This window comes from Haliotis cracherodii, unplaced genomic scaffold (genome assembly GCF_022045235.1).
Source record: "Haliotis cracherodii isolate W230 unplaced genomic scaffold, xgHalCrac1.p SCAF_5, whole genome shotgun sequence".
Classification (NCBI taxonomy): Eukaryota; Metazoa; Mollusca; class Gastropoda; order Lepetellida; family Haliotidae; genus Haliotis; species Haliotis cracherodii.
The window spans coordinates 7,043,621-7,055,070 of record NW_027266308.1 but is presented as its reverse complement, the minus strand read 5'-3'; the positions used below and the strand labels follow the sequence as shown (position 1 = coordinate 7,055,070).

General features: G+C 42.3%; 1 protein-coding gene across 1 annotated transcript in view; it reads right to left on the bottom strand.

The window, feature by feature from the left end:
• Positions 1 to 1,043: 1,043 nt before the first annotated feature.
• LOC139442214 (CCAAT/enhancer-binding protein zeta-like) overlaps positions 1,044 to 11,450 on the bottom strand; it is a 39,218-nt gene continuing 28,811 nt past the window's right edge. Inside the window, exons 21-28 of the mRNA XM_071222998.1 lie at positions 8,276 to 8,375; positions 7,145 to 7,265; positions 6,592 to 6,689; positions 5,259 to 5,322; positions 4,163 to 4,401; positions 2,951 to 3,047; positions 2,356 to 2,480; positions 1,044 to 1,307 (exon numbers count right to left, since the gene is read on the bottom strand). Coding sequence (XP_071079099.1) covers positions 1,135 to 1,307; positions 2,356 to 2,480; positions 2,951 to 3,047; positions 4,163 to 4,401; positions 5,259 to 5,322; positions 6,592 to 6,689; positions 7,145 to 7,265; positions 8,276 to 8,375 — 1,017 coding nt within the window. The 3' untranslated portion in view covers positions 1,044 to 1,134. The remainder of the gene's footprint in view (positions 1,308 to 2,355; positions 2,481 to 2,950; positions 3,048 to 4,162; positions 4,402 to 5,258; positions 5,323 to 6,591; positions 6,690 to 7,144; positions 7,266 to 8,275; positions 8,376 to 11,450) is intronic.

The following is an 11,450-nucleotide window of genomic DNA, read 5'->3' as shown; positions in this document are numbered from 1 at the left end:
TAAAGAACACCCTTTAAAAGTCCAGTTTCCACCTTTGCCCAACAAGGCTGGAATTACTGGGCTGATCTCGTAGCACCACCAGAGGCTATTACCAATTATGTCCCTTCTAAGCCTCTCCTATGGACCAGTCAGATTCCACCTGTCGTATCACTTGCGTTGGTTTCACACAAAATGGTGGCGCCCAGTCAGGACGATCTGATCGATCATTGAGATCTATATTGTGATAAAACGGGTTTTACATCGCAAAATGCAATGCATCAAATCACGTCAGCACCTTGATTAAAAACATGAAAAGATTTGGAAAATATCTGCTGACAACCAGTTGGCTGTGCACATGCTTTGCAAATCCTGCAATCGACCGATATCTGCACGACAGTTTACGGAGTTTGATTTCTGTGCGCGATTTTGATTGGACTATGCATAGACTTGTTAATCCAGCCAAAATGTAACTCCATAATACCAGCCTAGTTCGGCAAGGTTAGAAACTGGACTTTAATAGTCAGTTGCCTCGGGAAGATGGTTTTTCATATGACTATCATCACTCTTTCATGTCAAGACTTTTATAGAGTAGGATAATTCATGACGGATTAACTGTAGTAATAGAAAACATGGGGAGTTCTTTAACATGTTTTGAGTAGTATACAAAGAGCCAAGTGAGTGAGTGAGTGAGTGACTAGGGTCACTTAACAGTATTCCAGTTATATCACAGCGTGTCAGCTTAATGTGGGAGGAAAGCCTGAAGTGATGCAGGTCTCAGACGTTTACCACTTCGGTGAAACCCATGAGCACGGGTATGGTGCTGACAAACCTAGAAACATAATCAGGGCGAACAGGGATTCGAACCCACAATCATAGGTTTCTCGCGTACCCAGGGGATGCAACTCTGCACAGTGAATCGTGGTGCCTTAGACGACTGGGCCACCCGTGCCCCCCATGAGATCACCACTGTATCTTTTGATTCTGGTGAGTAAAAATTTGAAAACCTGAGTGATAATATACATCACTTTATTGACGTTACAAAGTGTTTTGTACACATACATGTATCTTACACAATTACGATCTGTGTGACAAGTTGTGTCTGACCTACACTCCAATGATAATGCCCTGTCCAAAACGGCAACAATGGCAGTGACACTACTTTTTCCCTGATTTCTTCCTCCCACCCTTAGGCTTGAATCCCCCTTTAGGTTTGAAGCTGCCCTTGTGCTTGAAGCTGCCCTTGCCCCCCTTCTGTCCGCGCCGCGACTTCCAGGAGTCCCCCCTGATCCACTGGTCCCGCCGTGCCTCCCACTTGAGCTGCTTGACACCTGCAACACAAACAGTTGGTTTGGTTGGTTAGTTTGTTGTTCAACCGCGCACTCAGCAATATTCCAGCTATATGACGGCGGTCTGTATATAATCGAGTCTGGACCAGACAATCCAGTGATTGACATCATGAGCATCGATCCACGCAATTGGGATCGATGACATGCATCAACCAAGTCAGCGAGCCTGACCACCCGATCCCGTTAGTCGCCTTTTACGACAAGCATAGTCACCTTTTACGGCAAGCATTGGTTGCTGAAGACCTATTCTACCCCGGAATCTTCACGGGTCACAAACCGTTGGGTGAGGATACGCTACACATATAAAAATTTCACATTCGTTCTTGGAAGACAATTCTTATAAATTTTTCAGAATTGGAGCCCTATTATCATGACGTCCTCCTAATTTCCCTGGGCCCTGTTCCACAAAGCGATATGTTCGCTAAGGCGATCACAACTCCCTTACTTTAAAAAACACTTACGTCTGACCTAGCACTACGATGGCTCTCAGGGAGGGGCCCAGGCTAGTCTGTTCAGTCAGTTAAGAGAAAAAGTAAACTTAATTTCGAGACTCAAACACATGAGTGAGTGAGTGAGTGAGTGAGTGAGTGAGTGAGTGAATATGGTTTTACGCCGCTTTTAGCAATATTCAAGCAATATCATGGCAGGGGACACCAGAAAATGGCTTCCCCGTGTGTGGAATCGAATCCGGGTCTTCGGCATGAGGAGCAAAACGCTTAAACAACTAAGCTACCCGACCACCAAATTGTATGAGTGAGTGGCTGAGTTGTATTTTACACTGCTCATAGCAATATTTCAGCAATATCACGGCGGGGGACACCAGAAATACGCTTCACACATTGTACCTGTGAGGAATTGAACCTGGGTCTTCAGCATGGTGAGTGAGTGAGTGAGTGAGTGAGTGAGTTTTTAGGTCGCTTTTAGCAAATCGGGCCGAACAATATCACCAGCAATATCATGGTGGAGGACACAAGAAATGGACTTCACACATTGTACCCATGTGGGTAATCAGACCCGGATGCCACCTTACTTGAGTTGTCTGTGTTGGACATGTCCTGGGTGCCCCCTGCCAGCATGGCCTGACCCCCGACGGTGTCGCCCTCCAGCAGGTGGGAGAACTCCTCCGCCGCCGCGAACAGACTCCCAGTGTCGTGTCTGGAAAAAAAGTGAAAGTATAACTACCAGACATAGGCTACATGGAGAAAAACTACAATCACCCTTGGATTCTCAACATGATTCTAAGTTTGACATTTATATTTTTGCCAAATCGATCAATCATATCTGTGACTAACAATCTAGATCCCTTGACCTTGACCTTGACCAACATACTTTGCCAAGCTTAACATTACTCTTCTATGAAAAACTCAGAATTTGAACTCTAATTGAGTTCTTAATTCAAATGTGTTTTAGGCTGAGGGAATATTTCTTGCCCTCTTCAGACTTTTTTCTTTGGCAGAAAACATTTGCGATCCAGCAATTAGAAATAACAATAGCCAGAACTATGTAATGTCCTCTGATGTATATATATAATAACTTGGCCACATAATTCGACTACTACTACAAATCATTACATTAAGAAATTCTTCATTTCCCCAAATAAAACCTTAAATTCATCTGAAACTCACTTGGATTTGTCCTTCTTTCGTTTTCGCTGTGTGGGCATAAAGTCCTCCTCCCCAAGATCTGCCCCTCTCTTTCGACTAGACACTCCTTCCAGGCCATCTATAATACACAATACAACACTGACTGGTAGTCACCATTGCTCATCACTCTCCACAAATGTTGTCTTACATTGTTGGAGTCAGAGACATCTCATCGACCCCCAGCATTTCCATTTTCCTGTATACTAGGGAGTGAGTGGGTGAGTTGGGTTTAACGCAGCTCTTAACAGTATTCCAGTTATATCACGGCGTGTCAGCTTAATATGGGACGAAAGCCCGAAGTGATGCAGGTCTCAGACGTTTACCACTTCGGTGAAAGCCACGAGCACGGGTATGGTGCTGACAAACCTAGAACCATAATCGGGGCGAACCGGGATTCAAACCCACAATCATATGTTTCTGGCGTGCCCAAGGGACTCAACGCTGCACAGCGAATCGCGGCGCCTTAGACGACTGGGCCACCCGTGCCCCCTCCAGTATACTAGAAATACTTGGTACTGACTGGTAAAATATCACTTTACTGGAAATTTCAAAGATTGTTCGTTAGAAACAATGGTATATCTTTTGACTTGTAAGCATTATAACTGACACCCTGTCTTACCTACATCAGCATTTATCAAAGGCCCAACACATTGTAATTGCGACTAACCCACTGGGCTAGTGTGAGCCTTCGGGGTGGAGACTACCCTTTGTAAGAAGGATGCAAAAAGGTGAGTGAGTGAGTATGGTTTTACGCCGCTTTTAGCAATATTCCGGCGGGGGACACCAGAAATGGGCTTCACACATTGTACCCATGTCGGGAATCAAACCCGGGTCTTCGCCGTGACGAGCGAACACTTTAACCACTAGGCTACCCGACCGCCCCGATGCAAAAAGGGAAATGGAAACTGATTTTTGGTAATGTAAAGTATTTTCTTCATTCTAAATTTTCACCGAGCGGTAGATACAACTGCCACTGGAATTACAGCTTCATCTTGGCGACATGGACTCCACAAACTAGTGGTTGATATCACGATGAACCATCGACACAACATCGCCCTGGTCACACATCATATCACCCAAACAAAATGTTGGTTTGAATTTACAACAAGCATGAGAAAGTGTGGATACATTAGGTCCCAGAATTCCCATGGAATGTTTCTTATATCATCATAACTGCTATGTATTCTTCAATACCTTCATCTGAGAATTCTATTTCCTCTTCATCAAACTCTCCGTCTTCATCATCTCCCATCGCATCTTCCATCTCCGCCTTAAACTCGGCAGCCAAGTCATCGTCATCATCAAAGTCCATCTCTTCATCTGACAGATCAGCATCATCAGCATCATCAAAATCTTCATCACAGTCTCCATCATCATCATCATCTGCAGGCTTACTCCCTTTCTTACTTTTACTCTTCTTTTTGCCAAACTCCCTACACATGAAATAGAAATAGATCACAGAACAATGATCACAGAATAAAACTAAAATCTTAAGAAGTCTCTTTTTCATCCCAAATACTTTAAGAAATTTTAGCAATGAAAAAGAATATGGGAAATGAGGGACTCTTTCGTGGACTTCAACCAGCATGTCTTCAATTTCACACTGCCAACATCATCTGCCCAAGGCAAGGGAGTTAACTGACATTAAAAGTCCAGTTTCCACCCTTGCCGAACTAGGCTGGAATTCCTGGTCTTGATCGTAGTGCTACCAGTGGTAATTACGAGTTATGTCCCTTCTAAGCCTCTCCTTTGAACTAATCAGATTCCGCCTCTCGTATCGCTTGCATTTGTTTCAAACAAAATGGCGGCGCCCAGTCAAGACGATCTGATCGATAATCAAGATCTATATTGTGATAAAACGGGTCTTACATAGCGTAGTGCATCAAATCACGCGAGCACCTTGATTAAAAGACTTGGAAAATTTCTGTTAACAACAAGTTGGCGGTGCACATGCTTTGCAAATCCTGCAATCGACCGAAATTTGCACGACAGTTTACGAAACGGATTTCGATTTTGCACGATTTTGATTAGACTATGCATAGACTCGTTAGTCCAGCCAAAATGTAACTCAATACCAGCCTAGTTCGGCAAGGGTGGAAAATGGACTTTTATGGTCAGTAACTCACTTGCCTCGGGAAGATGCTCAAGGTTGACCATCTGTAAAGATACTGGGATCGTTCGTAGCATGTATCTCGCCCACTTTTAACAAACAGGTCTAAAACACAGTTCTCTTCAACACATCTGTTGCTCCCTGTAGTGAACACTCTGGAAGTTCCCTGCCTCGACTTACCTGGCAAAGTCCAGGTCAAAGTCCCCGAAGTCCTCCCCTTCGTCAGCCCCTGTCTCAAACTTATCTGCAGTGACAGAAAAATACTTCACTCACAGCTACGTCTTACAATGTTTTTATACAGTAACAGGTGCACTGAAGTTTCCTATGAAACTGGTAGGATTAGATGGTGGTTTCAAATGTAATAAATGTGATCATTTTTTTATGAAAAAGGATGTAAATCTAATTTATTGAGTCCAGCAGTCTGACAGCAGTACTCCTTTCTTTGTTTTTTGTCTAACGCCACAATCAGCAATATTCCAACAATATGTATGCAGTCTTTAAACACTCGAGAATGGACCAGACAAACCAGTGATTGATATCATGAGCATCAATCCATGCAATTGGGATATGATGACATGCATCAACCAAGTCCGCGAGCATGACCACCTAATTCCTGAAGACGTATTCTACCCCGGATCTTCACGGGTTAGCAGTATTCCTTTACAAACAGGACAACATTATTACCTGTTCATCTAAATCCTTACTGTGAGCAGGCATGGCAGGATGACTAGTACTCAAACCTTACCCATCATTGATGGTGCAGGCTCGGACACCCTTTTCCCATGTACTTACATATCAAAATAACACTGATGTCTTGTTCCAATATCAATACAGAGCCCTACACAAACATTTTCTATTTCAGATTCATATTTATGTAGGTTACTAAATAAGCTCTAACATCTGCCAATGTGTGTGTGTTGTGCTGTGTGGACAATTACACACTCTCCCTACCCAGTCGTCCCCACTCACCCCTTTCCGTAACCTGCAAGATGAATCGTCCCCCTATCGATGAATGTTATGTGCAAAAATACGACAAACCAATGAGAATGCGCGTATGATTTCAAGTTCTTCGTCAAGAATATATATAATATATGGGGATATATATGTGAACCATTACGCGACGAGTTGACAATTGTTTTAGTTATGCCTGTTTGCGCTAAGACGGAATCCGGTCGCAAAAATGGCCATGAGAGGGGCACGAGTCGTTATTCGGCTTGTCCCGGAATAACACAAGTTGGTCACGAAGGTCTCCCTACCAGTTGTTGCCTGGACAATACATTTCTGACGACACATTCAATGACCACCTGCCAGTTGCCATATAGCAACAGTTACCACCGAAAAAAGTCACAACAATGTCCACTACGACAATAGTCACATTAACAAATACCAACCAACTAATTTTCTTCACAGAAGCCGCTTCCAAAGAGGTTTCAAATCACAGACACTGATTTTTCCTCCACCCTATTGTTTCCTGTCTGATTCCAAAGATACAGAGACAAATGAAGACACTAACCCAGATATTCATCAAACTCCCCATCACTGACACTGTCCACATCGCTGCCGTCATCCTTCCCTTTCAACTTGTCTCTCACAGACTTCTGGCTGAAGTACCTGAAGATAGGAACATAAATTAGAAAACAGCCAATCAGCTGTGAGGTATTGCTTTGTTTGTTTGTTTGTTACCACCATCATATAGCTGGAATATTGCTGAGTGCAGCATTAAACAACAAACAAACATGTCATGAAGACAGCAGAAGCATCAACCCACAGAGGACGACAGAATCTGTCCGGTCACAGAGCTATTTGATCTGATTAGTCAGTTGTTCAACAAGCTGGGGTACTGGTACTGGGAGCCATTCTGTCTTGGACACCCCAAGGAACTACACTTGGCCAAGGAACCAAGGCCATCCTAACTTAACTTATAGTAGTTGCTTCAGAATTCATACCACTAACATGAGATAGTTAGAAGCTGATCTCACTTCTCTCCTGTCGAGCAGTCAGACAGATTTGTGGCATTGAACGTAATCAGAGATTGTCTGATAACAGAAACAGAAGTTGAACCTTACTTGTACAAGTACTTCTCGTCTTCAGGGATGCTGCTCTCGTCTCTGTCTATGAAACTGTCGCTGGTCACAGGAACCTGGTTTTTCGGAACAGACTGCTTGGCACTCATGACACTCTTGGACACTGCAACATGGGACATTGATACTGTAAGCGTGGTAGAAACTTGGCCATGCTTTACTCAATGATGTCATGGTAGGATGCTTGTCTCAGTTAACTCTGCATGGTTTTGGTTTGGTTTGTTGCTTAACGCCAAACTCAGCAATATTCCAGCTGTATGACGGCGGTCTGTAAATAATCGAGTCTGGACCAGACAATTCAGTGATTTATATCATGAGCATCGATCCGCGCAATTCGGATCGATGACATCCATCAACCAAGTCAGCGAGCCTGACCACCCGATCCAGTTAGTCGCCTTTCAGGGCAAGCATGGGTTGCTGAAGACCTTTTCTACCCAGGGGCACTGGTGTGGCGATTACAATCCAAGGATCATAATCGGAGTAAATCTGGGAAGTGAGCTCAGCCAGATTTTTATTCTCTATATTTGTTGCCAAAGGCTTTACGACATAAGTGAGTGAGTGAGTGTGTGAGTGTGTGAGTGTGTGAGTGAGTGTGTGAGTGAGTGAGTATGGTTTTACGCCGCTTTTAGCAATATTCCAGCAATATCACGGCAGGGGACACCAGAACTGGGCTTCACACATTGTACCCATGTCTGGAATGAAACCAGGGTCTTTGGCATGACGAGCGAATGCTTTAACCACTAGGCCACCTGACCACCCCTTTACAACATAAGAGTAAATGAGTTTGGTATAAAGATGAATGGACAGTATTTCAGTTCTAGGGATGAAGGTCTTTTACAATTACCACTTTGATAAAACCACAAACACGAGTGTGTGCTCACAAACAAAGGAACAAAATCTAAGATTCGAACCCATAGGTTCCTGTCACCATTAAGAGACTTAACTCTGCATAGCAAATTGTGGCCGCTAAGATGAACGGACCACCTAGGCCCCTGAACTCAAGAAAAGTAGATCCTGGACGTTGGTGATATAGAACACCTGACCACAGGGCCACCCGTCCCTCTCTATTGTTAGTCGTAGAGTAAGAACATGACCATGACGTCAGCTGGTGATTACCTGGGTCCAGCTTCTTGGGGTTCTTGTACACAAATCTGTTGAGAAACTTGATGAGGGTAAAGTCCTGTAGGGGATCGCTTGTGTAGACAATCGGGCATTTCTGGAACATAAATTCAAAGTTGTTACAGAGACAGTGGTCTGAAACTCATATTTCTATTGTAATATGAACAACTAGTGTTACAAACATCCCAGGAACAACACGTGTTACAAACATCCCAGGAACAACCAGTGCTACAAACATCCCAGGAACAACAAGTGTTACAAACATCACAGAAACAACTAGTGTTACAAACATCACAGAAACAACAAGTGTTACAAACATCACAGGAACAACAAGTGTTACAAACATCCCAGGAACATCAAGTGTTACAAACATCCCAGGAACAACAAGTGTTACAAACATCCCAGGAACAACAAGTGTTACAAACATCACAGAAACAACAAGTGTTACAAACATCACAGAAACAACAAGTGTTACAAACATCCCAGGAACAACTAGTGCTACAAACATCCCAGGAACATCAAGTGTTACAAACATCACAGGAACAACTAGTGTTACAAACATCCCAGGAACATCAAGTGTTACAAACATCCCAGGAACAACAAGTGTTACAAACATCCCAGGAACAACAAGTGTTACAAACATCACAGAAACAACAAGTGTTACAAACATCCCAGGAACAACAAGTGTTACAAACATCCCAGGAACATCAAGTGTTACAAACATCCCAGGAACAACAAGTGTTACAAACATCCCAGGAACAACAAGTGTTACAAACATCACAGAAACAACCAGTGCTACAAACATCCCAGGAACAACAAGTGTTACAAACATCCCAGGAACAACACGTGTTACAAACATCACAGAAACAACAAGTGTTACAAACATCACAGGAACATCAAGTGTTACAAACATCACAGGAACAACTAGTGTTACAAACATCCCAGGAACAACAAGTGTTACAAACATCACAGAAACAACAAGTGTTACAAACATCACAGGAACAACTAGTGTTACAAACATCCCAGGAACATCAAGTGTTACAAACATCACAGAAACAACAAGTGTTACAAACATCACAGGAACAACTAGTGTTACAAACATCCCAGGAACAACAAGTGTTACAAACATCACAGAAACAACAAGTGTTACAAACATCACAGAAACAACTAGTGTTACAAACATCCCAGGAACATCAAGTGTTACAAACATCACAGGAACAACTAGTGTTACAAACATCCCAGGAACAACAAGTGTTACAAACATCACAGAAACAACAAGTGTTACAAACATCCCAGGAACAACAAGTGTTACAAACATCCCAGGAACATCAAGTGTTACAAACATCCCAGGAACAACAAGTGTTACAAACATCCCAGGAACAACAAGTGTTACAAACATCACAGAAACAACAAGTGTTACAAACATCACAGAAACAACCAGTGCTACAAACATCCCAGGAACAACCAGTGCTACAAACATCCCAGGAACAACAAGTGTTACAAACATCACAGGAACAACAAGTGTTACAAACATCACAGAAACAACAAGTGTTACAAACATCACAGGAACAACAAGTGTTACAAACATCACAGGAACAACCTGTGTTACAAACATCACAGGAACAACAAGTGTTACAAACATCACAGAAACAACAAGTGTTACAAACATCACAGGAACAACAAGTGTTACAAACATCACAGGAACAACCTGTGTTACAAACATCACAGGAACAACAAGTGTTACAAACATCACAGGAACAACAAGTGTTACAAACATCACAGGAACAACAAGTGTTACAAACATCCCAGGAACAACCAGTGTTACAAACATCACAGGAACAACTAGTGTTACAAACATCACAGAAACAACTAGTGTTACAAACATCACAGAAACAACAAGTGTTACAAACATCCCAGGAACATCAAGTGTTACAAACATCCCAGGAACAACAAGTGTTACAAACATCACAGGAACAACAAGTGTTACAAACATCACAGGAACAACAAGTGTTACAAACATCACAGAAACAACAAGTGTTACAAACATCACAGGAACAACAAGTGTTACAAACATCCCAGGAACAACTAGTGTTACAAACATCACAGGAACAACAAGTGTTACAAACATCACAGGAACATCAAGTGTTACAAACATCACAGGAACATCAAGTGTTACAAACATCACAGGAACAACAAGTGTTACAAACATCACAGGAACATCAAGTGTTACAAACATCACAGGAACATCAAGTGTTACAAACATCACAGGAACAACTAGTGTTACAAACATCCCAGGAACAACAAGTGTTACAAACATCACAGGAACAACAAGTGTTACAAACATCACAGAAACAACAAGTGTTACAAACATCACAGGAACAACAAGTGTTACAAACATCCCAGGAACATCAAGTGTTACAAACATCCCAGGAACAACAAGTGTTACAAACATCACAGGAACAACTAGTGTTACAAACATCACAGGAACAACAAGTGTTACAAACATCACAGAAACAACAAGTGTTACAAACATCCCAGGAACAACAAGTGTTACAAACATCACAGAAACAACAAGTGTTACAAACATCACAGAAACAACAAGTGTTACAAACATCACAGGAACAACTAGTGTTACAAACATCCCAGGAACATCAAGTGTTACAAACATCACTGGAACATCAAGTGTTACAAACATCCCAGGAACAACAAGTGTTACAAACATCCCAGGAACAACAAGTGTTACAAACATCACAGAAACAACCAGTGCTACAAACATCCCAGGAACAACAAGTGTTACAAACATCCCAGGAACAACTAGTGCTACAAACATCCCAGGAACAACTAGTGTTACAAACATCCCAGAAACAACAAGTGTTACAAACATCCCAGGAACAACAAGTGTTACAAACATCCCAGGAACAACAAGTGTTACAAACATCACAGGAACAACAAGTGTTACAAACATCACAGAAACAACAAGTGTTACAAACATCACAGGAACAACTAGTGTTACAAACATCCCAGGAACATCAAGTGTTACAAACATCACAGGAACAACAAGTGTTACAAACATCACAGGAACAACTAGTGTTACAAACATCCCAGGAACATCAAGTGTTACAAACATCCCAGGAACAACCAGTGTTACAAACATCCCAGGAACAACCAGTGT